This window comes from Myotis daubentonii, chromosome 13 (genome assembly GCF_963259705.1).
Source record: "Myotis daubentonii chromosome 13, mMyoDau2.1, whole genome shotgun sequence".
Taxonomy (NCBI): Eukaryota; Metazoa; Chordata; class Mammalia; order Chiroptera; family Vespertilionidae; genus Myotis; species Myotis daubentonii.
Genome location: NC_081852.1, coordinates 21,224,983 through 21,252,087, shown reverse-complemented (window position 1 = coordinate 21,252,087; position 27,105 = coordinate 21,224,983). Strand labels below are relative to the sequence as shown.

The window sequence follows — 27,105 nt, the reverse complement described above, 5'->3', positions numbered from 1 at the left end:
GGTTGCTTTCTGCCCTTCCCACCCCACAGTCTGATTTCCTTGGTCTGAGGTACCGCCTAGACATGGGGATAGTTTAGAGTCCCCAGGCGATTTTGACGTGTGGCCGGTGGAGAACTTCCACTCTGCCTCTCCCCTCTGCCTCCCTGTGTATCCTGTCTTCCCAACCCTGGCTGTGCAACGTGGCGCCTTCGGGAGCGTAGGAAAAAACAGCTGTCGGGGCTCCACCCTGAGGGACTGTGACACAGTGGCCTTGGGCTCCGTGTTTCTTTGCAGAGCCCGCTGGCAACTCTGTCATGCAGCCAGATGAGAAGGGCTGCCCTGGTGTGGCTCACGCGTGGCTGCCAAGCTCGCCTTCCTCCTTTGACCTCCGCTGCTCTAGAGAGCATGGAGCACTCCCCATTGCCTGTGGAAGCGATGCGAAAGCCCTCAAGATGGTACCCGAGGTGCGACTTCGGGAGGCCCACAACGCCTCCCATGATCCCAGCAATCAGGCCAGCTTCCCTGCACGGACCCTTTGCAAATCAGCTCACCTGTGTACTCATCATTACGTACACAAGGCCCCACTGTGTTCCCTCCCAGCTCCATGCCTGTGCTTAGGCAGTGGTTCTCAAAAGGTGGTCTCAGACCAGCTGCATAACCGCATCACCTGGGACCTGTTAGAAATGCAATTTACAGGCCCCAACCCAGACCTACTGAATCGGTTTTCCTGGGGGAGGGCAACAATCTAGTTTAACAAAGCCCCCAGGAGGTTCTGATATACCCTAAGGACTAAGACCGTGCTCAAAACCACTTCCTGCACCTGGCATCCCTTCTCTGAGTCCATTTTCCTTTCGTTCGTTCCTGAAGCCAGTTCAGAACTCCCTGCTCCGGGGCAGCCGCCCCGCCGGGCCACCCCCTGGCGGTCTCTCCCCCAAGTGCTCAGCGTTACCAGCTCAGTTTGCTCTGCTAACTCCTATTGCACTGGAGCTGCGTTTGGGAGGAGCCCACATCAGGCCCCGACTCCACTTCTTTTGGCCCGAGGGCACCTCAGCCTGGAGCTTATCCTCGCTGTGCCACAGGCCCCTGTGCAGCCTTGGTTGGCACCTTCAACGTCTCTGAGCCTCGTTTCCCCTGGAGAGGTTTCCAAGCTCCAGCATTCTTTCGTCTCCACCCTGGGGCCTGCGGGAAGAGGACGCACAGAGGACTGGGTGAGGAAAGACTGCTGAAGCCCCATCACTCTCCCAGCACCTACTGCGTGCCTGCTCTCACGGGTGTGTACGGTGCCTGAGGCCTGGTCTGTGGCCTCAAGGGGCTCCTGACATTCCACGGTAACCACAGATCAGAGCCTGGCAAAGTCAGTGCCCAGTGAATGCGTGCCGTGTTGTTGTTAACATCATCATCTATTTGTGCAGTTACCTCCAAGACATAGCCTTAAGTAAAAAGAAAAAACCCGACATAGAGCAATGTGCATAGCGTGCTCCCGTTTGTGTCCAAACACACGGTGTCCTGGGAAGGAGACCCCAGGCTGGGTGTGGTGAGGCCTTGGGAAGGCTCTCCGTGGCCGGGGCAACGGGGAAAGGAAGATGGCTGTGTCCCTGGCCACTTCTGAATGGTGTGAATGTTCTCCATGTCTGTACTTACCGTGTCTCTAACATTTTCCATGTTAGGACATTTAAAACACGACAGTGCGTGGGGTCATTTCCTACAGGGGTTTTGTCCAGGCTCCTGGGAGCAGGACATAGGAACCTGGCCCTTCCTCTCCAGCCTCCCCCACTGCCCTGCCGCCGCTCTGGGTGTGGACTCTGAGCTCAGGGAGACAGGAGCTCAGTCTGCCTCCCCCTTTGTGGCCTTGTACCTCTTCCTCGTGTCCCTCCCCTCCTCTGGATGTGGGGCTGCGTGGACCTCCCCAGCACCTGTGAGCATGCACCCCCCGAGGCTGTGGCCCCTCAGGGGCAGAGGGGGCTGCTCTCCTGGAGCAGGTGTGTTCCTGGGGTCCCTCTTGGCCCCTCTCCTTTTCGCTGACCTGGGATCTCACCATCTTTTCTCTCTGGTTCCTTCCTCCTCTCCATACCTCTCTGGCTCCTCCTCTGGCTCCATATCCTTTGACTGGCCGACCCCCACTGATAGAACCTGGTAAGTGAGCCCGGGCAGGGGGCCCAAGAGGGTGTTGCTCTACCTGCCGGGGCACCGCTCGGCCTGCCCCCACCCTCTCAGGCCTCCGGGTGCTGGGTCCAGGGGAGGGGGAGGTGCGGTGTCACCTGCTCAGAGCTGTCACACTCCGCCAGCTTTGGCTATTAGTGCCCCTTCGGGCATTTAATTGATCCCCTCCACCTGACGGGTGGCTTCCACGCCAGGGACAACTGGAAACTGCACAGGCCGACAGGCCCAGGGGAGCGTCGCCTGCACAGGCTGTGGGAGCCACCCCAGGCTGGGGCTCTGGAGGCCCTGCTGCTTGCCTGGACCCCAAGTTGGCAGGAGAGGCTCCCCTTCCACCTCCCCCTTTAAACTCACTGAACCAGTGGCAGGGCCCCGGCCTGCTTCCCGGCTCCCAGAAAAGGTTCAGTGAAGAAGTGCCCTTGTTTTGCTAATTTGTAGTTCTAAATGGAAGCGACTTAAGAGACTGATGGGTAAATGCTAACAAGCATTCATTCTGCAAAAGTACTTGCTCATCTGTGGGACAGCCCCTGAGGCTGAGAACCTGGGCCTCCCAGGCTTTGTGGAGGGTCTTGTTCCTGGATGAACTCCTGGGCTTCATTTCCAGGCTTTGGGGTTGCCTGGCTGCCCCCTTCTCAGCAGGAACAGGTTCCCAGGGAGCCCCCCACCATCCCTGGGCAACCAAGAAGAAAGGCGTGCTTCCCTTTGCAGCCCCAGTGCCACACGCGCACGCACACACACACACACACACACACGCACAGGGGGACCTGCTGGGCATCTGCAGCCTGGGTCAGGAGAGGCTCCTGACCGGTTGGTTACAAACCACATGCCACCTGCCCGGGTTGAAGGGGGGTTGTTTGGGGGTAATTCCCCCTTTTGCGCAGGAGGTGGCAGAGGTTGAATCCCTTTCCGAGCAGGCCAGACTCGGGCTGTGTCTCCCACCGTAGGCGGTGGTCCCCCTCCTGATCTGGGGACCTGGTCACATGGAGACGTCACACAGTTTGTGTGCAGGTGAGCCACGCAGCATCGGAGGGCTCCGTGAGCCCGAGCCTGGTTAGGATAATCAGAAACACCTAACCGAGAGGGCGCACGCCTCACACCTGAAACCAAGCAACTGGGCCTTAGCGGGACCTGCAAAGGGTGTGGCAGCTCTGGCTGGCTGAGATCCAGCGTCCTGCTGGCCACCGTGTGGGGCACACGGGGTCCACTTTGCCACTCAGCCTATGGAATTACTCCTGCTCCACGTGTAAGCCAGCCAGTGTTCTCCTGATCAGCACGTTCCAAGAGAGGATGGGAGAAGCAGGGTCCTGCTGTCTCTTGTGCCCTCTCCTGTCCAGGCCTACCATAGGCTCTTGCTTCTCTCCCCTCCCGCTGGCCGTCCCTCCATTGCCCTGTGGGGCTCACGGCTGGAAGATCCCTCTCCACTTGGGGTCACTGGGACAGGGTAAAAGGAGCAGGAGATGGAAATGAACCAAACCACCTGCAAGGGTTGTTGTGGGCGTCCAACGGGGTGATGAAGGGAAAGGCCAGAGGAGATTCCCAAGGGCCTAGACAGGGCAGGAGGGGGTTGGGGAGCTGGGCCAGGGTCATTCAGTGGAGGCCTGGGACCCAGGGGGCGGGTGCCAGGTGCTGGGTCCCAGGAGGGCCTGGGGATTCCTGCCTCACCCACCTCCCGCACCAAAGCAGCTCTGCCCCTCCAGCACGCTCCAGGCCTTGGCCTCCTGCGCCTTCTGACTGGCTTCCCCTCATTCTTAACCCCAGGGCCTGAACTGTTTCTCCTCCATTCTTAACCCCAGGGCCTGAACAGCATGTTCGAGGTGTACCTGGTGGGGAACAACTCGCACCACTTCATCATCTCCCCCACCTCCGTCCAAGGGAAGGCGGACATTCGCATCCGGGTGGCCATCCCCCTGGACTACGAGACCGTGGAGCGCTACGACTTCGACGTAAGGCCCCTTTCACTCTCTTCTTGGCCGGGTGGGGGGATTGCAGGTGACGTGGGGGTGGGAGGTTGACACCATCCCCTTAAATTCCACCTCTTCTCACCCTTCCCTATGGATCTGGCTCACTGAGCTGTGGCAGGGGCTGGGCTGAGCCTTCCCTTGTCAAGGATAAGGAAACGTCCAGGAATTGAGTGGAAGTTGCCCAGGCACCGTCAACGCCTCAGGAACCCATCAGGAGCTCTCCTGTCCAGACCCTGCCAGCCCAGCCCTCGTCAGCCGCTCCCTCCCAGCAGAATCAGAGGACACTCTAGCCTGTGACCCCTGATGGGGGGACTCCCAGTACCCACTCCTGGGATGGGCAGTGACTCTGACAGGTGGTCAGGTTGGGACCAGCAAAGGCCCCAGGGGGACTTACGGGGACGAAGGCTCCGGAAGCACAGGGGAGCTCACCAGGGCCTTGCTCTGCGCACGCAGCTCTTTGCCAATGAGAGTGTGCCCGACCACGTGGGCTATGCCAAGGTGAAGATCGCCCTCATCAACGAGAATGACAACCGGCCCATCTTCAGCCAGCCGCTGTACAACGTCAGCCTGTACGAGAACGCCACCGTGGGGACCTCTGTGCTGACAGTGCTGGTGAGCCCCACTCCTCCAGGGCCGCTGAGCGCTGGGGTCAGCCATGGGGAGCGGCCAGGGGAGTCTGGGCGGCCAAGGAAGGGGGTGCCCCGGGCTGTCAGGGGCGTGGGCGTTGATGTGTGAAAGCATCTGGACTCTCTGGATGGGCTCCCTTGGCCGGCACGCCATGTGGAGAAGGGGCCGCGGAGATTTGGTTTCTGCCTTGTCTGTGAGAGGGATGGCACCTGGTGGGCCGGGAGCCCTGGAAGGTCCTCTAATGGGAAGAGGTGCCAGTGTCTCTGAGCACAGGCTCCAGGGAAGATTGGGCTGCTCCAGGGCACTTGGCACCCCCAGCTGCCCTCGGTTTGGACTTTGATAAGGGCCCCTCCCAGTGTCCATGTGTATCAGTCAGTACTTTCGGTTTCAAGAGGCAGAAACGTGTTTCAGGCAGAAAAAGGATCGGCTCATGTAACTCAAAAGCAGAAGCGATTTCAGGCCGGGCTGCGTCCTGGCACTCGGCTGAGCAGGAATCTGACTCAGCGCCAGGCTGTGTGTTTTCCTGCTGGCAGAGAGGGACACCGGCGCCCTAGGCTTACTTCTTACCAACTGAGCAACCCTCCTGGGGAGCTTTTATGTTTCAGTAGTTCAGTAGTTCCAGCACAAGTCCCAGAGCTGGTTTCCAGTGACCCAGCCTGTGGGGCCGTCCTGGAGAGAGTCATCATGATTCGAATGGACATACTAGACGCACTAGAGATGGGTCCCACTCGCCATTGTGGAGCCCAGGGTTGGGGTCGGCCCATCCAAATGACAGGGCATGGGCTGGAAACAGGGAGGGGCTATTTCAGAGGATGCTCTGTGAGGATTGATTGCTGAGCAGATCACAGTGGTAGCTGTGTGTTCCACAAGCTCAGGATCTTGCCCATAGTAGGTGCTCAGTAAACGTTGTGGAGTTTCACTCACTGCTGCCCCGCCCTGCCCACTCTGAGACCCCCAGCGTCCTCGCTCCTATTTCTTGCTCCATCCTCATGGCAAACAGAGACGTTGCCTGCTGATCCCAGGCCCCCTACTCCAAAGTGTGTTTACTCTACAGACAGATGGTATGAAACTGCATTGAGCCCCTAGGCCCTTTCCATCTGACAGTTATTAATATTTCAAACAGATGTTTAGCTAGGCAGGCCGTCACGTAAACAATAAGTCTGCTGTGGCTGCGTGCTTCCCCCTGCTTCCCCAGCCCCCGGCTTCCCCAGCTTTCGCAAGGTGCTCCTTGCAATCAGTCACCTGGTGCCGGAGGCCCCATGGACCCTCCTGCAGCCCCTAGGGGCTGGGCCTTCTGTACGCAAAGAAAGTATCTTCAGCCCTCCAGCCACCTTTGAATGTCAGGATGAAGGACACCCAAGCAGTCTGTGCTGCGAGGATCTCACAGGGAGAAGGGCCCCACCCCCATAGGCCTGCGACCACGTGGCAAAGAATTTAAGTTTTAGCTCTCGCTTGGAGGGGGCTGGAGATTTCTTCCTGGAATTCTTGCTGGGGACATGGGGTCTCCACTTTGCAGTCCCAGGTTAACTGTAGCCCTGGAGAAGGGTTGAGGGGGCCCAGGGAGCAGGGGTGGGGTGGTGGGAAGGTGCACTTAGCTGGTGGCCAACTACTGGTGCCAAGGACGATGTGTCAGGCTGACCCCACCCGGGGCGGGCACTGGAGAGTAGGTCCTCACACTGGGTTTCCTCAAGCGCTGGAGCAGCTTCTGAGCCTGCGTGGACCCCTGCTGGGTGCCAGGACCCCTTCTCCAGTTCCTCTCCAGGCCCCTGGGCATGTGTCGCGGATGAGTTTCACTCTCAGGCTGCCTGAGGGTCTCCGCTCAGGGCTGGCTCATCCAGCCGGGGCCCCTCCTTCTCAGCCTCCAGCCCAGCGTTTGTTGAATTGTGCAGACACAAGGGAGCAGTCCTGCCCAATGATAAGCTCTAGCCCCGGGGCTGTGCACCTAAAGGGGCTCAGGACTGAAAGTGAACAGTGTTTGGGCCTCGTCTCCCTGCCTTTGCTGCACGCAGGTCTATCCAGGTCACCGCTAAGCCTCTATTTCCTCATTTGCAAAATGGGCACGAGACACCACCACCTACCTCCAAAGCTGCTGTTGAGATGTGAAAACATCGCCTGGGTAACCCCACCATCATCCCCTCAGCTCCCCAGGTGCTTCCAGAGCTCCTGGCAGCAGCAAGTTTTGTGGCCACACCATGCACGCTCACCACCCTGCTCTCCCCTCCCCCACCCTGCCATTCTCTGCTCAGCCCCTGGGTCAGTCCCACCGCCCCACCTCCTTTGCTGTGGGAGGGGCTGGAGTTGCAGCGGCTGCTCAGGGACTGTGAAATCCCTTCTCCTTGACCTTTACTGGGATGTTATTAAAATGTTTCATGGGCAGTTGTGTCAGGAAAAAATTATGAAGAAAAGGGAAATGTTTTAATTTGCACTAAAGGCTGGGCAGAGCCTGCTGCGAGAGGGCTCCCCAGTCCCCACCCTGGCATGGCCTGTTTCTGTGGCTCATTGCCTAGTTTCATAGTGGCTCAGGGAGCCAGACTATGAGGGAGCTGTCACCTCCGGCCTGGGCGTCCCAGCTGGGGTGGAAGGGCTGGACTTCCTCACCTCCCCACTCCCTGGGCCTCCCCCAGCTCAGGCTTTGAGGCCCTTACAGCCCCAGTTATAATGAAATGAGTCTCCACTGGTGAAGGGGAATGAGTGGGGTCTAGAGTTCAAAGGCTTGACCTTCGAATCGAGTCCTTGCGTGACTCGGCCGAAGCTGCTTCCCTTAGCAGCTCCTCGTCTGTAAAATGAACCAGATGGGCTAAGATGTGTACATGGAGCTTTCTAGGCCTAGTGCCTGGGCCAGTCACGCCCAGAGGCAGGGGGTGGCTGGGATGACCTCTAGGACGGTTACTGCTACTGCTGCTGTAGCAATCACGTCAGCGGCTGTCATATTGAGGACCAGCCGTAAGCCACACACTTGAATGTGTTACTTCCAGACGAGATGCTGTCATTCTCATTATACAGCTGAGGAAACGGAGGCTGAGGGAGATTAAGTAACTGTCTCAGAGTCCCAGGGCCAGTAAGCGATTGAACTGGATTCACAAAAAGTCTGCCTGACCCCAAGCCACGGGCTCTTAACACTGGCTGCATGGGACCACGGAGCCTGTCTTTTCAGTGATGTCCAGAGCTGAGGGTAGGAGGTCCTGAAAGTGCCTCTGCAGGGCCCAGGTGAACAGGCCATGGCGTCACTCCTGGCATTTTGTCTCTGGGTGACACTGGACCCTCAAGACTCTCTGGCACCATCAGGTGTCCCTCCATCTCTCTGGGCCCAACCTGCTCAGTGGTCAGGGCTGAGCTGGGTGAGCGACTGCATTGATGAGAAGACCAGGTCAGGGAGCCCGGAGCACTTTGCCCCGTGAAGCAGGAATCCCGAGGCAGCCGGAACTGTCTTCATTAGGAAAGGCCTCCTGGAAGGAGGGATGCAGGACCTCTGTTGTCAGTGGGAGCTGGTCCTCTGACGGGCGACCACACGGGAGACATGTGCGAGGGCGCGGATATACACATGGGTGGGGGTGGGCATGTGAAGTATGTTTGTGGGGGCTGTATGTGTGCACAGGCATGCCCTTGCGTCTGGGCATGTACCTGTATGTGCAACTACATGCATTCGGGGGTATGTGCATAGGATCCACACATCTGTGTGCATGCAGGCTCCTGTGTGGTGTTGGTGGCTCCCATCCTCTAAGCTGGATGGTCTGTTCTCCTCTGATATCCCAAAGCTGCTCTGATTCCCACCTTCCAGTCCTGCCTTCTGGCCTGACAACAGGAGTCGGGTGGGAAGACCATGAGGCGTCTTCCTGGGTTTCTGCTGGGCTTGGGGCAGCTGGACAGCCTGACCAATTGGTACCTGGGGCCTAGCAGGGTTTGTGGGTGCCATTGGACAGTAGGAGAGCAATCAAACCTTTCATTTGTTTTAAAAAATGTTTGAATGCCTCGGGCACATGACCTGAGGACACAATGGTGATGTGAGTCTCGCCCTCGTGAAGTTTACAGTCTCCAAGAAAGCCTGATGCTCATACTAAAAAATTGAATTTTTATGTTAAGTGTTACTTGCTATGATGGACAGATCAGGGAGCTATGAATATCTACAGGGCACCTGTCCTTGACTGGGGTCAGGGAAGGCTTCCCTGAGGAATGGCAATTGAGCAGGCATGAACAGGGGGCCGTGGGAGGGAAGCATGTTGGAGAAAGAGGGAATAGCACGTGCAAAGGCCCCGTGGCTGGAATGTGGTGAGGGGATGTGCTGGGCAGGGAGGTGGAGTCCTGCTCTTAGGAGGCAAATGGGACTCACAGACCTCTCTTCCTCCTGAGTTGCCACCTACCCCACTGGGCTGCTGTTTGGATAGTGGAGAAGTCCTGTATAAATTGTCCACACTCGCTTACCGATTTCATCCTGGCAGCCTATGGCGGGCATTTGGGAAACAGCTGGCACAGGTTGTACTTGGGATGTGCAAGGAGCCAGCCTGGCCCCCTGCAGTATAGAGCTCACGTCCCAGATTTATTAGTTCTGTGTCGCTGGGGCAGCAAGAGAGGGATGCTGAGGCAGAGCAAGATCCAAGAGGGAGGTTCCTCCTGGGGCAGGTCTTAGTATATATATCCCAAGACCTTTTCTCCCCGCTCCAGAGCTAGGGCACAGCAGGCATGGGCAGGAGATGGACTGTCAGTCCCCACAGGGTTCTTCTCCAGGCAGAGGAATCAAAGCAAGAAGGAGAGGCATTTAAGGGCCCTGACTGGGCAGGTGTGGACCCCAGCACCACCGCTCATGGTTTGCTCGGCCCAGGGGCAAGTCAGAGTGGGAGCTGGAGGGAACGGCTCCTCTCCCCCACCCACCTCCATGCCCCTGTCCCAGCCCATCCTTGGAAGGCTGGTGGCACCTTGGACAGGGTCATCCTTCTCGGGAACTTGGTTTCTTCCCTGAAGTGGGAAAGGCTGTGCCTGCCCAGCCCACGTGGCTGGACTGTCGGGAGGCCCCATTGTGGTGATGTGGCTGTGAGTACGGACGGGGCAAGGTGGGTTTGCAGTTCTTACGGAAAAACATACAATAACGAATGAATAATCATACGAGAATAAATTGTTTCGAGTACTCACAGCTGTAAACCTACTTTTGCGCCCCCCCGCCCCTCCCCTCCACCTGCCTGTAGTTAAGGCTGCCAGACTGAAAGGGTGGTTTTTCTTATCAGTGGCCTTGAAGGGCCCCAGTCCAGCTGCCCGCCGCCCTCCACCCTGTGTGCCAGCCCAGCTCTGCTGAGGTGCGAGCCCACAGGCCACCGCGCACCTTCCTCTGCGACCGGGGAGATGCCCTCATGGGACCCTGTCTGGGAGGCTGTGAGAACTGAGTGGGGCGTCACGCAGAGGCCAAGTAGGACCCAACACACTCAGGAGGAAACACTCAGAAAGTTTCAGCCGGTCACGCGAACCTCCTGGCTGAGTCTTTGTGGGGTGGGGGCGGCACCCTGACGCGCGTGGCCCCGCCCCTGCAGCCAGGGAACCTGGATGGTCCCTGGGGAGCCCCTGTCCTTGTTAGAAAGTGAGGTGAGGGGGCCGGTGCTGTTGCAGGGCCTCTGGCTCCTGAGGCTCTCATTCCGGCTCATGGTGCCCAGAGGAAAGCGGGGGTGAGGTGGGGGGGGGGGGGGGCGGGGCACTCCCTATGACTGAGACATGCTCACTGCCCTGCCCTCCGAGGGTCCTGCGCGTACCCACTGGCCTGCAGAGCTCCCTCGCCTGCCATGCCCTTCCTCCCGCCCTGTCCAGAAATTTGGTGACAATTCCGGAGGCCACCTTCCTGCTCCAAGAGCTAACCAGCTTTTCCTCCTGGTCCTCCCCACTCCTCCCATCAACAGACAGCCCGGCTGCTGCTTGTCCCTTCTCTCCCTCCTCCACCCACAGCGAATGCCACTGACACCCAAGGGAGAGGTGTGCTGTGATGTCACTGCCCCCGGCTGAGACCTGGTGGATGTGACCCCGGGGGCTCCCTCATCCTGCAGGCTCGGGAACACCCACACGCCCCACCATGCTGCTGAATGCGGGTGCCTCTCCTCGATTCTGGGAACCTGGTGGCCCAGCCAGGTGGGCAGGGAAGGCCAGTCCCCTTCAGCAGCCTCAGGTGGCGCTCCCTGGTCCCTCTGCCCCTTGCAGAGGGCATGCTGCCCAGCAGGGCCAGGGGACACCTCTCAGCTGCATCCGCCCCTGCAGGAGGAAACCTGGCTGGGAACCGGCTGTGAAACCAGGGAGACCGGGGTCAAGCCCTGCTCTGTGAGCCTGGCCATTGCTGTGTCTAACTCCGAGGTGGGGTGGCAGTGGGGGGTGATCAGGGAAAGGGCTGCCCCAGGCTGAGGGAGCTGCAGGTGAAAGGCAGTGGATGTGCAGAGAGAAGGAGGGAGATGACTGCTGAGGAGAGACTTGACAGATCACTGTGGCTGCTGGATGGAGAATGGGGGGGGGGGGAAGGGGGTGATAGTAGGGTAGAAGCTGGGAGACTGAGTGAGAGATGCTGGCTCCAGCCACGCAGGTGGCAGTGGAGGGGGACAGGCGGGAGATTTAGGGGCAAACCCTCCTCCCAGCTCCTGCACAGGTTGGGCAACGGCTTCGCCATTCTCCTCCCCAGGCCCAGCAAGGCATGGCCATCCCATCCCCACCTGACTGCCAGGTGGGCCCTGCACCTTTGCAAACACTGAAGTGGGCAGGCAGCCCTGGTGGGAGTCCTGCCTCAGCCTCTTACCACAGGCTGGCCTTGGGCGGGTGACTAGCTGTCACGGGGTCTCCGTCCCCCTCTCTAAGGCGGGGAGAATAATCCCCCCACCGCAGTTGTGGATTGCTGTGTGGGAGCTCGCGGTCCCCAGCCTGCACACACAAATGCGGACAGTGTGCCAGCACCTCTGTGTGCCAGGCGTCCGTCCAGGGGCCGCTCCCTCTTCTGAGAGCATTGGTCCAACTTGAATCTATAATGGTATAACGCTGATGACAGAAATTGTCAACATGAATTATTAGTAAGTCTACAAGATGACAACACAACCCGCTGAGGAGGCCCCGTCCCCAGACCAGCAAAGCCCAGCAGACACAGGCAGGTGAACGCAGGGAAGAGTGGCAGCTGGGCTTCCGGACAGGCTTGGGCCTGCCCCTTCCTGAGAGCGGGCCCCCTCGCCCCCCTACCTCATGCCCTCTCTCCCCACTTCCTCCTGACACCCCTCACCACGGGCATCTTAATTGATCTCATTGTTCTCCAATCCCTTGAGACCTGAGACTCCAGCTGTGCTTAAACAGAACAAAATCTCTTCCAATTTCCCCACCGTTTAAAAGAAAATTGAATTCTTTATCTGCAGCCTGGGGAGGGGAAGAGGGAGGCTAGAGAGAGAGAGAGAGGCACTGGTAAATAGTATATATGTCACCCCAGCCCTGCTCCCAAGCTGGGCCTTGGTAGGCACCCTCTCCCCCACTTTGGGGGTGTCTAGGCTGTATTTGTGGGCCCTTTAATCTGCTCTTGGGTTCATCCCCAATCAAGGGGCCAGTGTGGTGCCGGTGCTGCCGGGAGCCAGAGGACGCTGAGCTGCTGCTGGTGATTGACGGCCTGAGTTCCTCCGGCTGTCAGGCCTCAGTGCTCCTCGACTGTGTTTATCTCTTTAATCTAAATATCAATCCGTAAAACCGAAATGGGATGGAAGGAGAGGTAGGACAGGCACTAGGACGGAGGGAAAGAGCGGAAGAGAGGGAACACAGCTGGCTACCGCCTGCCTGCCCGCCACCGCCCTGGGCTTCTGGGAGGAGGCAGGGCAGGGCCTGTGGCGGCAGGCTGCAGGGGGCTGCCTGGGTGGGCCGGGCGCGGGTCGGGACGGAGGGCTGCGGCTACCACCCCTGCTCCTGAGGCGGATTTCCCAGGACTGTCAGGTCTGACAGTTTCCAGCCATTTAGTCACTCCACTAATTGATTTTTGACAAATTGATCTAAAGCTCTATTGATTGTCGAACCTCTGAAGCCACCCTCACTGGCGCCTCCAGGATCCCCCATTCTCGGCTGAGCAGCTCTGTCTGCCAATGACCTTTGCCCCTTTTCCAAAAAAACAAACCCAAGAGGACAGTGTTCATCGTCACAGCCCTGGTGAGTGGGTGTTGCGAGCTTAGTAAATGCCAAGCACCTCTCGGTCTCTTCTGTGCCCATTTTACTGGAGGCAGAAACGGAGGCCCAGAGAGGTTAAGTCACCTTCTCAGGGTCAGCCAGCTGGTAAGTGGCCAAGCTGGGATCTAAACCTGGGTCTGTCTGTCAGCCCCTAACCCTCGCTCCTGCTCGCTGACCAGCATCAGGTGCCCACTCCCACACGGGCTCCAGCCTGTTGTTGGAATTGACCGTCTCCGGAGTCCGAGGAGATGGGCTGAGTGCTGGCCTGGGAGATGGGAGCCGGTCAGTCACTGGGTGACCTTGAGCTCCCAGGGCCTCGGTGTCCTCATCCGTAAAATGAGGAGTTCCGCTGGACGCTCTCTGTGGCCCCCTGTGGCAACAACGCGTGACCACCTGCCCCAGACTCTCCCCTTCGGAGCCCAGAGCCTGTGACTCCTGCACTCCGGCCTGTCAGTCGCCCTTCGGTTGGTTAGCCGCTGATTGCTCCCGCTCTGGCAGTTGCTCAGAGGAAGCCGGAGCGAGGAAATGGACCCCTGGGTGAGGGGACAGTGGGTAGCTGTAAGAGCAGTGGGGCCGGACTGAGTTCATAAATGCTGCAACGAAATGCCTGTACGAAGTCCACCTGTGCCCGGTGCTGGGAAGGTTATAAGCCCTGGATGGGGACTGGGGGGCGGGGGTGGATGACTGGGGAGGGGCCGCCAGGGCCTAGGCCTGAGAGCTCGTCCTGGGGGCAGTTGGGAGAAAGGCTGAGAGAGCAGAGGGGGGTCTGGGCAGGGGTTGGCACAGAGGTTTAGGGAGAAATTGAGCTGGGCCTGTGGGTTTGGGTGGCTTAATCTTGCAAAATCCCCGAAGGAGGGATGACAGCTGTGGTTCCTGCCAGTTTAAATCTGGAGTGGCTCAACGTCCCATATGCCCATTGGTTTATCGAGGTGTTTTTTCTTTAATTTACCAGTAACCATGATCCATAATGAAAATTACATTGACTTCATGGCCCAGACACACACACACACACACACACACACACACACACACACATTTGTATCTAGGAAAAGACAATACTTCCTTGCTATGTGAATTACACTCCACTATTTTCTATTTGATTCCAGACTTTTTTACGAGGACTTTTAAGACCCGCTCTCTTAGCAACCTTCACATATGCGATACAGTATCATTAACTATGGTCACCCGCTGTCCATTACATCCTCGTGACACATTTATTTCATAGCTGGAAGCTTATACCTTTAGACCATCTTCATCCATTTTGCCCATCCTCACAGCCACCTCTGGTAACCTGTAGTTTGTATCTATAAGCTTAGTTTTGTTTTTAGATTCTACATATGAGGTCACATGGTATTTGTCTTTCTCTGACTTATTTCACTTAGCATAATGCACTCAAAGTCCATCTACTGTATAGTGTTGCAAATGGCAGAATTCCCTCCTTTTTGTGGCTAAAAATATTAATATATATATCACATCATTATTCATTATTCCATTTATGAGCACTTATCTTGGCTGTTGTAAAATTGTTGCAGTGAACATGGGGTTGCAGATATATTTTCTTCAGATAAATATCCAGAGGTGGAATTGCTGGGTCATATAGGAGTTCTATTTTTAACTTTTTGAGGAAGCGCCATACTGTTTTCCATAGTGGTTGCACTACCAGCAGTGCATAAGAGTTCCCTTTTCTCCACATCCTCGCCAGCATTTGTTTTCTCTTTCATTTTTGATACATAACAGTCATCCTAATAGTGTGAAGTGAGCTCTTGTGGCTTTGATTTGCATTTCCCTGATGATTAGTGGTTCTGAGCACCTTTTGGTGTAGCCCTTAGCTCTCTATATGTCGTCTTTGGGAAAAATGTCTCTTTAGTTCCCCTGCCCATGTTTTTTATTGGATTGTGTTTTGTGGGTTTTTTGCCATTGAGTTGTATGAGTCCTTTATTTTAGATATTAACTCCTTATCAGACATATGATTTGCAAATATTTTCTCATTCAGAGGTTGCCTTTTCATTTTGTTGATGGTTTCCTTTGCTGTCCAGAAGCTTTTCACTTCGATGTAAACACACTTGTTTATTTTTGCCTTTGCTTTTGGTGCCAAATTCAACAAACCACCACGGAGATCAAAGTTGAGGAACTTATCGCTTATGTTTTCTCCTAGGAGTTTTATGTTCCAGGTGTTACATTCAAGTCTTTCATACGTTTTGAGTTTATTCTTGTATACTGTATAAGACAGTGGTCCTGTTTCATTCTTTTGCAGGTGGCTGTCCAGTTTTCCACACACTGTGTATTGAAGAGACTGTCCTTTCCCCATTGTGTATTCTTGGCTCCTTTGTCATAAATTACTTGATCATATATCCATGGGTTTATTTCTGGACTCTCTATTCTGTTCCATTGATCTATGTGTCTGTTTTTATGCCAACATCATACTGTTTTCATTTGTGATATAGTTTGAAATCAGGGAGGGCGATGGCTTCATCTTTGTTCTTCTTTCTCAAGATTGCTGTGGCTATTTAGGGTCTTTGTGGGTCCATACAAATTTTAGGATTGTTTGTTCTATTTATGTGAAAAATGCCATTGGAATTTTGACAGGGATTGCATTGAATCTGTAGATTGCTTTGGGTAGGAATGTCCTTCCATTTATTTGTGTCTTCCTCAATTTCTTTCATCAATGTCTTAGGGTTTTTACCCTACTATTTTCTATTTTATTCTACGAGACTTATTTTTTGTAAAATGCTGGTTATGACCATTAAATTGATTTCATGACCAATTAATGCATGGTTACCTAAGTTTGCACATCCCTAGAAAGAGCCTTCTCTGCTTTATAATAAAAGCCTAATATGCTAAGTGTCCGGTTGTCCGTTCAACCAATCAAAGTGTAATATGCTAATGATATGCTAAGGTTGCTCAACCACGCGCTATGATGTGCACTGACCACCAGGGGGCAGATGCTCTGACCTGTAGGTTAGCTTGCTGCTGGGTCCCGGCCAATCGGGGCTGAGTGAGACAGGCCAGACATACCCTGGAGCCCTCCCACAGTCCCTCCCTGGCTGGCTAACCTCCCATGTCCCTCCCTGGCCCCGATTAACCGTGCACTGGTGGGGTCCCTCAGCCTGGCCTGCGCCCTCTTGCAATCCAGAACCCCTCAGGGGATGTCAGAGAACCAGTTTTGGCCAGATCCCACAGGCCAGGCTGAGGGACTCCACTGGTGCACAAATTCATGCACTGGGCCTCTAGTGTAATGATAATGATGATATCAATGCATGTTCCTCAAGGCCTTCTTACTAGGGGCAGAGTGGCAAAGACCCAAATCCCAGACTTAATCCACTGAGGTTTATCCTGACTCAGCCTTTTCTGAGCCTCATAGCTTCGAATGGGTTACTTGTATCAGCAATGACCTAATACAGTGACCAGTAATAGAAACCTCCAAATAAGATCAAAGTATACTTCTCTCCCATGTAAAAGGAGTTGAGAGGGGAAAAGCCTTGGGTGGCTCCTTTCAAGCTCTCGTCTCCCCCTTCCTAGAGTGTACCTCTCATCCTCATGGTCCAAGGTGACGGCCAGCCTTCACATCCATACTTCAAGCTGCAGGGTGGAGAAAGTGAGGAAGGGCACTCTCTCCCTTTTTTAAATGTGTGTGAGGGTTTTTAAAATTGGTTTCAGAGAGAGGAAGGGAAAGGGAGAGAAAGAGAAAGAAAGAGAAACATCAATCGCTTGCCTCCTGCGTGCCCCCTACTGGGGATCCAGCCTGCAACCCAGGCATATGCCTGACCAAGAATCCAATGGTGACCTGGTTCATGGGACAACACTCAGCCAACTGAGCCACCCCGGCTGGGCGGCACTCTCTTCCTTTTAAGGAGACTTCCTGGAAATGCCTTGTACACTTATGTTTTCATCTCAGTGGCCAGAACTTAACAATCATGGCTGTACCTATTTGCAAAGGAAGCTGGGAAGTGTAATATTTTAGTCAGATAGTGTTACGCCACCTAAAAATCTGTTTCGGGCAAAGGAATGAAAAAGGACAGTAAATGTCTACGGACAGGGGTAGTGTCCAGGCACGAGTTTCCCAGCATGCCCTCCCCACGCGGCGCTCACACGCAGCATCTAACCACCTCGCCAGCAAGCCCTGGGCTGGACTGGCCCAGGCGAGTGAGGGGCTGCGGCTGGTGATTTATCGTTTTTTCGTCAGACTTTGACCTTAATTTCTTCTGTCGTTGTGGGGCTGTAAAATTCATTAGGGACCCTCAGGCGGAGTGATGAAGATGTCAGGTGGGCAATCATGTGGGTATTTAATCTATCAGATGTGTGGCTTGCCATTTAGGGAGACAACAAGAGAATGTGGAATCAATACGGTTCATTAGTGAGTAGCACGTGCCAGGCCAATCAGTGCCCTCCAATGGCAGCAAGCGTGGGGGGCGGAGGCACCTGGGCTCCAAGTCACTTTGGAGTGAGGACATGTCCTGGCTCCTGGGTAGGACTAGCCCACACGCAGGTACCTCTGCCACCTTCCCGCTAGACCTGGAGCTGCCGGTTACATCCCACGGGGACAGGGGAGAAGAGGGAGGGCGGCAGACTCAGGGTGGTGAGATCCAGTATTGGGGGAGGCGGTCCCAGCGTGGTTTGGCTGCACCCCCAGGGGGTTGATTGGGCTGCCTTGTCCTCCTCTTTCCATCTCCTCCTCCTTCCATCTCCTCACTTAACAGAGCCTCAGCCACGGTGTCTGTCCGCACCCTCCCTTTCCTCTCTCCTCTGCTGCCGCGTAATCCCAGCTTGATAGCTGCCCAGAGAGGCCCGAGTCCTCCTGATTGTGTCTCATTCACGGCCAGCCGGCCACCCTCCCTCCTCCTGCGTCCTGGGAAAATGCTTTCTGCATCCCGGTTTTCTTTGTCTGATGGTCAGATGTGATTTTTTTTAAGTCACTCAATTGAGTCTTCCTCAAACCCAAGAGCATGAGAGGATGGACAGTGTTGCGAAAGGGCGAGGAGTGGGATTGTTGGTTTTTTTCCTCTTTGCTTTGTGTGTGTGTGAGTCAGACAGACTGAGTGTGGACCCTGCGCCACGTGCAGCTGTGAGGCAGGGGAATACTGCCTGGCTCAGCGTGTGCCGGTGGCCGGCCAGAGGCCTGGTGTGAGGTGTGGCTCCCAGGCAAGCAGGCCCTGAGACCAGGCTTCTAGGGCAGGTGGGGTACTTGGAAAGTGACTCCAGGAAACTCAGGTGGGAGTGGGAAGTGAGACAAGGTCACGGAGGGGGCGTTGTGAAGCCCGTTACCACCAGGGGGCACTACTGGAGCTCCGTCCACTGGGAAAAGTGGGGGAGAGGCTGTGCCCCAGGCATCCCACCTCAGGAGGAGCCAGCCACCCACTCCCAGCCCCCAGGGAGTGAGGGCGGCTTCCAGGGACATGGACACCCCATCACACCACCTGCTTCCTTGAGAAAAAAGCCCGAGGCTGAGAGAGGCACAGGTGGCCGTGGCGGGTGGCGGTGAGCTCGAGGCTTCCTCTGGTTGGCACTTTCCGCACCCAGGAGGCGGGCAGGGGTGGCATTGGTGCTCATCTCCTGGAGCGGGAGCGGAGATGCAATGCGTTCACCCACAGAGATTGTCAGAATAGTGCCCACCACCCAGCGAGGACTGAGCTGTTGTTACCGGCTTTGCATTAGCCCATCTGTGAAATGGGACTGTGAACCTGACTTGGTGGTTGTCTTAGGACAACTTAGGGACAGATCACTGTGTCAGGTTCCTCACACAGGGCCAGGCCCAAGATGCCGCTCAGCAAGGCGGTGGCCTGTTATCCCCGTTGTCACTGCTCCTGCAGGTTCACACACACACACACACACACACACACACACACACACACCACCCCACACCACACACCCACCCTCCTCCTCCTCCCACTCCTCTCAGCAGGGGGCCAGGAGACAACTAGGCAGCTGCCGGCCACCCTGACAGCCTTTGACGTCCCCGTAATTGCTTTCCGACAACGACTTCTTTAAGCACAGCGCTGCTGGCCAGAGCAATTTGCTCCCCATCTATTTTTATTTCCAGGTTTTAAAATAAAATAAAGAGAAACAAAAGGCAGTGGCGGAACCCAAGGACAACCACCGTGGCTGCAATAACAAACAAGCTGGGGCCACACACCTTGAGAGCACCTGTCAGCCGCATTGGGATTCGAATCCCTCCTCTCCCCTCTGCAGGACTGACACATTAATATATGGGCTCAGGCCTGGCTCCTGCCAGAGGGCCCTCCTGCAGGCTCAGTGCCTCGCCCTCTTCCTCCCACCTAGTGGTGGCTGGGGACCTGCAGAGGGACAAAGAAAGCAGTTAGAGCTGGGAGTGGGCATACGAATACTAGCTTCACTCAGAAATGTGGACCTTGTGCCAGGCCTTGGTCTAGAGCATCGGTCACCCACCTTGCACCTCGTGGACCACCAGTGGTTGGCGGACGCCGGTTGGCGACTGCTGGTCCAAAGCACCTCACATGTAGGACCTTAGTCCTCAGCCATCCCTGCGAGTCAGGTAGCATTGTCAGCCCCATTTTACGGAGGAGGAAACTGAGGCTTACAGTGGATGTTCCTGTGGCTATTCCTTCTCCTCCTCTTCATTTGGTCTCTTCTTCCTCTTCCTCCTCCTCTCCCCTCCTTCCCTTTTCCTTTTCCTTCTCTTTATCTCTTCCTCCCTCTTCCCTTCCCACTCTTTCCGCTCTCTCTTCCTCTCTTTCTCCTGTGGTTCCGCCCCCCGCCCCATCATCATCCTCCTCCTGCTGTCCTTCCCTCCCTAGAAGTCCATCTACTCAGGATTTGCAGTTGGCTTGTCACTGGTAGAAAGGACCTCATAAGTCATCATATATCATCTCCTCATTCATTCATTCATTCATTCAGCCCCTGTTTGTCGAAAGCCTCCAGCACTGGGATCCCTGGGGGACACGCCAGGCTCCGTCCCTGCCCTCGTAAAGCTTCCATTCCGGTGGAAGGAGGAGAGCGAGTAACGTTCGCCCAGATGCTCCTGCCCGAGCCAGGCCCTCCTCCCAGCACCTCCGTCCGCCAGCAGCTGCAGCACGTCCCCGGCCACCCTGTCCAAGCCCCCTCGCTTCACCACCGCCTCTGCGGCTGCAGTGACCACCTCAGCTCCTAGTTCCTGTTCTGTCCCAGCAGTCTGTCATCCCAGCAGCAGAGCTTGCTTTTACAAATGCAAATACATTGACAAATGTCAAGGAATTCCTGTCTGCTGAGACTCCAGGGCGGGCAGGAGCCTGCCTGGGAAGATCAGGAAGAGCATTCCTGGCAGGGGGAACCTCAAGTGCGGGAAGAGCAAGCTTGGCCTGTTAGGAACCTGAGGACTGAAGGAGGAAGCAGGGGAATGAGCAGCGGGTTAGCCGAGGAGGTCGAGGCTGCAGAGGCTGGCCCACATCAGGCCTCAGGGGCCGTGGCAGGCAACTGGGATTTTGACTTAAATTCTCTGGGAGCTTTCTAAGCTGGTGAGTGGTGTCTTGTGCTGTCAGGCTCTCCCTCTGGCTCTGGTGGAGGATGGGCTGTTGGTGCCAGGGCCGAAGCAGGCAGACCCAGACCAGTCAGAAGGCTGTGCAACCCTCAGGCCCCCAGCCCAATGTCTTACTCACAGTCCCACACTGGACGGTAGGGCAGATGCTGGATCAGAACCCAGACCTCCGTGTCCCATTTCGGGAGTATTTTCATGACTCTGCACTTAGCCACAAGTCTTTTTTGAGAACCCTCCTGCCTGGTCTGACACGGTGTATCCCCACACACACCCCTCCCCAAAGCACTTTCCTAGCCCTCAGGAACAGAGTCCAGCAGGAATAGTAAAGAGGCTTTTTTTAAAAAGATGCTCTGGACACTTTGTTTTTATTAAAGTATAGTTGACATACCGTGTTGTATTAGTTCCAGGTGTACAGCATAGTGATTCTGCATTTATATTCCTTATTATGTGACCACCATGGTGAGTGTAGTAGCCATCTGTCACTGTACATAGTTATGATGATATTATTGACTATTTTCTCTATGCTGTAGATTATTTCCCTATGGCTTTTTTTTCTAACTGGAAGTTTATACCTCTCATTCCCCTTCATCTTTTTCACCCAGCCCCCCTACACCCGTCCCCTCTGGCAACCATGAGTTTAGTCTCTGCATCTATAAGTCTGTTTTATTTGTTCATTTGTTTTGTTTTTTAGATTTCACACATGTAAGTGAAATCATATGGCACTTGTCTTTCTCTGTCTGACATATTTCACTTAACATAGTACCCTCTGCGTCTCTCCATGTTGTTACAAACGGCAAGATTTCCTTCTTTCTGGTTGTTGAGTGATCTTCCACTGCATATATGTACCTCATCTTCTCTCTCCACTCCTCTGTGGATGGACACCTAGGTTGCTTCCATATCTTGGCTATTGTAGATAATGCTGCAGTGAACATAGGTGTACATGTATCTTTTCGAATGAGTGTTGTTGTTTTCGTTAGATAAATACCCAAAAGTGGAATTGCTGAGTTGTATGTATGGTAGTTCTGTTTTGTTAAGGAATCGCCACACTGTTTTCCATCGGAGTTGCACCAATTTGCATCCCCACCAACAGTGCACGAGGGTTCCCTTTTCTCCACGTCCTCGCCCGCACTTGTCATCTTTGTTGACTTTTTGACAATAGCCCTTTTGACAGGTGTGCGGTGATATCACTGTGGTTTTGATTTGCACTTCCCTGATGATTAGTGATGTTGAGCATCTTTCCATATGTCCGTTGGCCATCTCTATGTCCTCTTTGTAGAAATGTCTGTCCGGATCCTCTGCCCATTTTTTTCATTGGCACATATAGCAACAAGGCTTTGACATGAGTTCCCTGCAGTTGGTTGTTGATTGCAGAGAAGACAGGCTTGAGAGAGAGCCTGAGGCCTTCTCTGTACTCAGTACCATAATTGATTAGTAATGTCTGCCATGGGCACGGTGTCCATCCTGGGTCCACAATGGAACACGAGGGAGGAAGGCCCCTTCTCTTTCTCTGCAGCCCCCCACCAGCTGGACCCCCACCCTCCCCTAACTGTCCTCCCACTCAGCTGTTCCACTTTATCGTGCTCAGAGCCTCCGGCCCCAGCGTCCTTGGCAGTGCCCTCTGTCCTAAGGCCTTCTGCATGCCCGGGCTCTCCTGAACGTACCTTCCTTCCTGAGCCCCCCAGCCTCCCCACATCCTCTCCACATGCTATCGCTCACTTCCTGGTACCCTGCCCACCAGAACACTCACCCTCTCATCTCCTACAAAGGATATCACCATCACTCTCTCCCCTCCTCCTCATTGTGTGACCACCCCCCCTGGCCCAGGGACCCACAAGCAGTAGCTTCCAGCCGAACTTACCTCTGCCCCTAACACCCACCATGCCCTCACCCATCATCCCTGGCTGCCTTCTCAGATTAGACATGACAGGGGAAACTGAGTCACCAAGCATCTTCCCAGAAGCGCAGGGCAGACTATATGATATTGCCCAGCCATTAGCTTTTACCTCCTATCCCCGAGAAAAGCAGAAATCTTCATCCACTGCACATGGGAGGAAGTGTGGGAACAGAGGAGAGGACCAGGCCTCAGGGGCCTAATCAGGACGAATGGACATCACCCCAGCTTCTGGCTTCCGAGTTCCTCCAGCAGAGTCCCTCCCACCTCCCGCCTCCCACAGGCCACCTCAGTCCCCTGAGTTTGCAGGAGCGCACTTACTCTCACGCAGTTTAAGGAGTTACTTGGAGGGGCTCAGCAGATGATGAATGTGCAAAGCGTTACCAGCAAAGCACCGGTGCTCCGTGGAGCTGTTTAAAAATGCATTCTCCCATGTAAATTTCTGCTCCATCAATCCTTATGACATGTCAAACATTGCTATTGTTTCCTGAACAAATTGTACGGCGTGCCCTTCTCTGCAGAGCCGTGCATGGGAGCAGAACTGCTCGCCGCGCCCGCAGCTGCCTGCATTGCTGGGACCCAGGGCTGCTGGGGAGGCAGCTGGGCCCGCCTTGCTTCAGAGCAGAGGCCCCGGGCAGGGTGTCCGGGCGAGTGTGCGTGACAAGGGGCTCTGGTGGGGAGTGATTGAGTGTGTGCCTGCCAGTTGCCAGCCTGCGGGGAGAGGCACACAGGTGGCCGGGGAGGGGGTGTGGAGGAGCCACAGGGGCTGAGATGGGGGTTGGGATTGCTTGAGATGGAGGGAGGTGTGTCTGTGTGTGGTGTGTAGTAGGATGGGGTCTACCCGAGCCAGACACCGAAAGTGAAAGAGAAGGTTTCTATAACAATATGTGGAAACAATGAGGTATTGGGGGCTGCCTGAGACAGAGAGAAGAGAGAAAATGTGTGCTGTGTGTGCGCGCACATGTGTGTACATGTATGTGTACGTGTAGAGAAAGAGAGATAGGGAAGTGTGAGGACATGGGAAGAAGGAAGACAAGCTATAAAGAAGGGTAGAGGACGTTTAAAACCATGAGAGAGGAGGGCGTCTGTCCCAGGGAAGGATCCACGAGATCAGAGAGCAGCGGGGTCCGTGCGCCAGGGTTGGAGAGAGATGTGGGAGAAGGCCAGAGCAGGCGGGAGTCAGGTGGGCGGATAAGGCCCAACCTCGCAGATGGGCACCTGCAAGGCCATGATGAGGGACAGCTGTGAGGTGCAGGGTTACATGGGGGCAGTGTGGGGGCAAGGCAGGCACCCTGTAAGGGCGCCCTTAGTCTAGGGCAAATGAATGGAAGAGGGTGAGAGAGTGGCCATTCATTGTGAAAACAGAGGGGCTCTTGGGAAGGTACCAAGAGATAAGAGGACCTGACCACTGTTGAAATGAGGGCCCCCTGGGAGTAGGCATGAGCTATCAGGATGGGCATCAGAGGGCAGGGAGCTGGGCTGGGCAGAGAGCCCTGGCATACACGTTAAAGAGAGAGCTACATCCAGAGGGTGCTGGGTGACACACCTCCCTCCATCTCAAGCAACCCCAGCCCCCTGGCTGGGTCAGGAGGGCACCCACAGCCAGCCAGGCTGCCCTAGCCTTCACCAGGTGACAGCCTCCCTGGTCTAGGCCCTGAGCCCAGAATGGGGGCCCTTCTTTGAGGACCAAGGGTCTTGGCTAAGGGCCTGCATCCAGGGAAACCACAGCCAGAGACCCCTGCCCCCTCTGCAGTTGGGCACGGGTGTCGCTGGAGCCCACCCTCGCTGTGCAGAGTCTGGGAGAAGAGCCACTCTGGCAAGAAGACTGCCTGTGGGGGTGCATCTGGCTTCTACAGGGTGAGGACAGTGACCTGGTAGGAGCACCCTGGGTCCCATGGCTGAGCTCTCATACTGGAGAGGGATGCCTCAAGCCCCGCCCACCCACAGGAAGCAGGAGGAGGGGATGGTAATGAGCACCCTCTTGCGGTCGGTCGGTGTGTTGCGCTCACACCCCGGCCTGCGGCTGTTTGACCTTGGGCAGGTTGATTGACCTCTCTGAGCCTCACTCCTCTCCATCTGTAAAATGGGGATGGTATTAGTACAGAAGGCTGTTGGGAAGATGACATGGAATAAAGCATGAGAAATGCTGGGCACAGCGCCTGGCACATAGTATGTGCTCAAAGGGAAACGGCAGGGGCCACCGTGGTGCCCCTCCCCATCTGACAGCCAGGGGAACGGTGAGCATTTATGACTCAGGCCCGGCCATTCTGGGGCTTTGCCGAGTCCCCCACTGCAGGTTCACCTTGTCTTCACCTTTGGAATTTCCCCCCCGTGTGTGTGTATTTTTTTCCTTTTTGTCAGCGGAAGAAAATTACAGTTCTGCCGGCATTGTCCATCACAGAAATAAGCACTTGCCGACGCAATTATAAAGGCCCAAATGAGGGAATTAGTTTTGCTGGTAATGCCAGTGTTGGGAAGAATCAGAAAAGACGCCTTATCCATCAGGCCCTGGGCAGCAGCCAGTCCTGGACCCCTCTCCCAGGTGCTGACCACGGGGACAGATGCTGACCTGCTGGCCCGTTGTGCTGGGCTGCAGACGCATCCACTAGGGCAGGCTGTCGGGGGGGCGGGGAAGCAGAGACGTTCTGAGCCCCCTCCAGGCCTCGGGAGCTACAGGAGGCCAGCTCTGACCAAAAGCTACCTGGGCTTCTCGGTGTCCAGCCAGTGGCTGGGCAGTAGACCCAAATACACTTGACCGAGGGGAGCTCTTATCCTGGACTGACCCATCTCAACCAGCAGCCCAGGCACCTGCCAGCCCATTTTCTGCTTTATTTTTCTCACAGATCCTATCATTGTCTGTCTGAAATGGTTATTTAGTTACTTCTCTCCTCCATTGTCTCCCTTTCCGATTGTAAGTCACCTTCCGGCAAGAGCGTTATCATGCTCATGGCTGTGACTTCAGTGCCTGGCACAGTCGCTGGCACATTGGAGAAGCTCAGGAAATACTTGCTCAATATGAGACTGAGGGAGAGTCTGGCCCCTGTCTTCCTGAAAGTTTTCCCCATGGGGTTCCAATACCCTCCACCTGCTCTCCGGACCCACCCTGCCCTTCTCACCCGCTCTGCTTGTGCCCCATAGGCGACTGCCTGGGCCGTTCCGTGAGTCCCTGCCCTCCTCTGCTGCGAAGGTTAGGCCAGAAGGGAGCTCGGAGGGGAGCTTGAGCCTGGGGGACCTGTTGGAGAGGCTTTGCGAACCCCAGCCACGCGTCCTGGGCAGCAGAGCAGCCCCACTCTGGCTGCTCAGTGCCCACCGTGGTGTCTGCTGATAGGGGCTCAGCCGCCAGGAGGAAGATCAGGCTGGCGCTCTGTGGCTGACCATGGAAATTCCAGGTCTTACTGGATTTGGCAAAGATTTTGAGCCCAGTGCCTGAGCCCTGTGCCGGGCACCAGGGAGGATACAAAAAGGAGTTAGGTATGGGCTTCTCTGCAAGGGGAGGGGACAGCATACGCAGGCAGCTTTCAGGAATAGCAGACCGTGCTGCATGTTCCAGAACGGGTACCGTGAGGGGCTCAGCGTGAGAACAGTGAGCGGTCAGGCGCTTGCACAGCATTGGGGGTGGGGGGTAGGGGGTGGAGCTTGGACAGCAGTTCCGGGATGAAGGGATGGCGCAACCAGGCAGTGAGAGAAGAGTCCGGGTGCATCGGGAGACGTGAGCGCAAGACCACCAGGCCAGTGGCTGTGCTGCGCCTGGACACCAGGGGCCGGGCTGGGATTGACTCAGCAGCAGGGAGGGCACTATTGGTTTTGACTTCGCGCCCTGGGCCGCCTCTGAGAGTCTCAGCAAGTAGTGCGACATACCAGTGTGCAACCGTGGGTGAGACTCCCGCCCTGGGAGGGCAGTGGCGGGCACAGAGGGACCAGCGGGAGGACCTGCAGCCGCTGAGGTGCTCCCCTGCACCTGGTCTGTCATTTCTCAGTGTTGCCGGGTACAATCTGGGAGCCACCCAGCCTGCCAGCTGGCCCCCCCATCCCCTATCCCGGTAGCCATCTGACTGGCCTGCGAGAGCCTGGAGGCCACCCTGCCAGGAGATGGACTGCTCATCCTGGAACATGGCAGGAGGGCAAAGGTGTTCATGACGCGGGAAGGACCTCTGTTCTCTATGCACAGGCCGCTGGCCACTCCTCAGACCCTCCTTTCTGAAGTGGGCACGAGGGCCACTGTCTGTCTGGCACTTGACTTGTCTGTTGGTCTTTCCGTTGCTCAGGCCTATAGCCAGCCTTGGGAAGGAGATTGTTTTAAAAAATGCCATGGCACCTGCGTGGGGCTGGGGTGGAGCCTGTCACTGGCCCCGACAGCGCCCTCTGCTGGACCGGCTGGCATTGCAGAGCTGCTGAGGCCTCTGCCATGGGACTGCCTGGGGCTGTCTATCCCACAGTGCTGGTTGGTTACAGCGGTTCTCAACCTGTGGGTCGCGACCCCTTTGGGGGTCGAACGACCCTTTCACAGGAGTCGCCTAAGACCATCGGAAAACACATATGTAATGACATATTGGTTTTGTGATTAATCACTATGCTTTCATTATGTTCAGTTTGTAACAATGAAAATACATCCTGCATATCACATATTTACATGATGATTCATAACAGGAGCAAAATCACAGTTATGAAGTAGCAACGCAAATAATTTTATGGTTGGGGGTCACCACAACAGGAGGAACTGTATTGAAGGGTCGCAGCATTAGGAAGGTTGAGAACCACTGGTTTAAGACAAAGAGTGTGGAGGCCAGCTCTGCACTTGCCTATCAGTCGTGAGATTTGGGCAAGTTACTTAACATCATCTTTGGTTCGTCTGTGTGTCA

General features: G+C 55.6%; 1 protein-coding gene across 1 annotated transcript in view; it reads left to right on the top strand.

Annotated features, from left to right (window-relative positions):
- LOC132214646 (cadherin-23-like) overlaps window positions 1-27,105 on the top strand; it is a 317,401-nt gene that overhangs the window by 232,252 nt on the left and 58,044 nt on the right. The window contains exons 12-13 of the mRNA XM_059661973.1: window positions 3,930-4,079; window positions 4,551-4,709. Coding sequence (XP_059517956.1) covers window positions 3,930-4,079; window positions 4,551-4,709 — 309 coding nt within the window. The remainder of the gene's footprint in view (window positions 1-3,929; window positions 4,080-4,550; window positions 4,710-27,105) is intronic.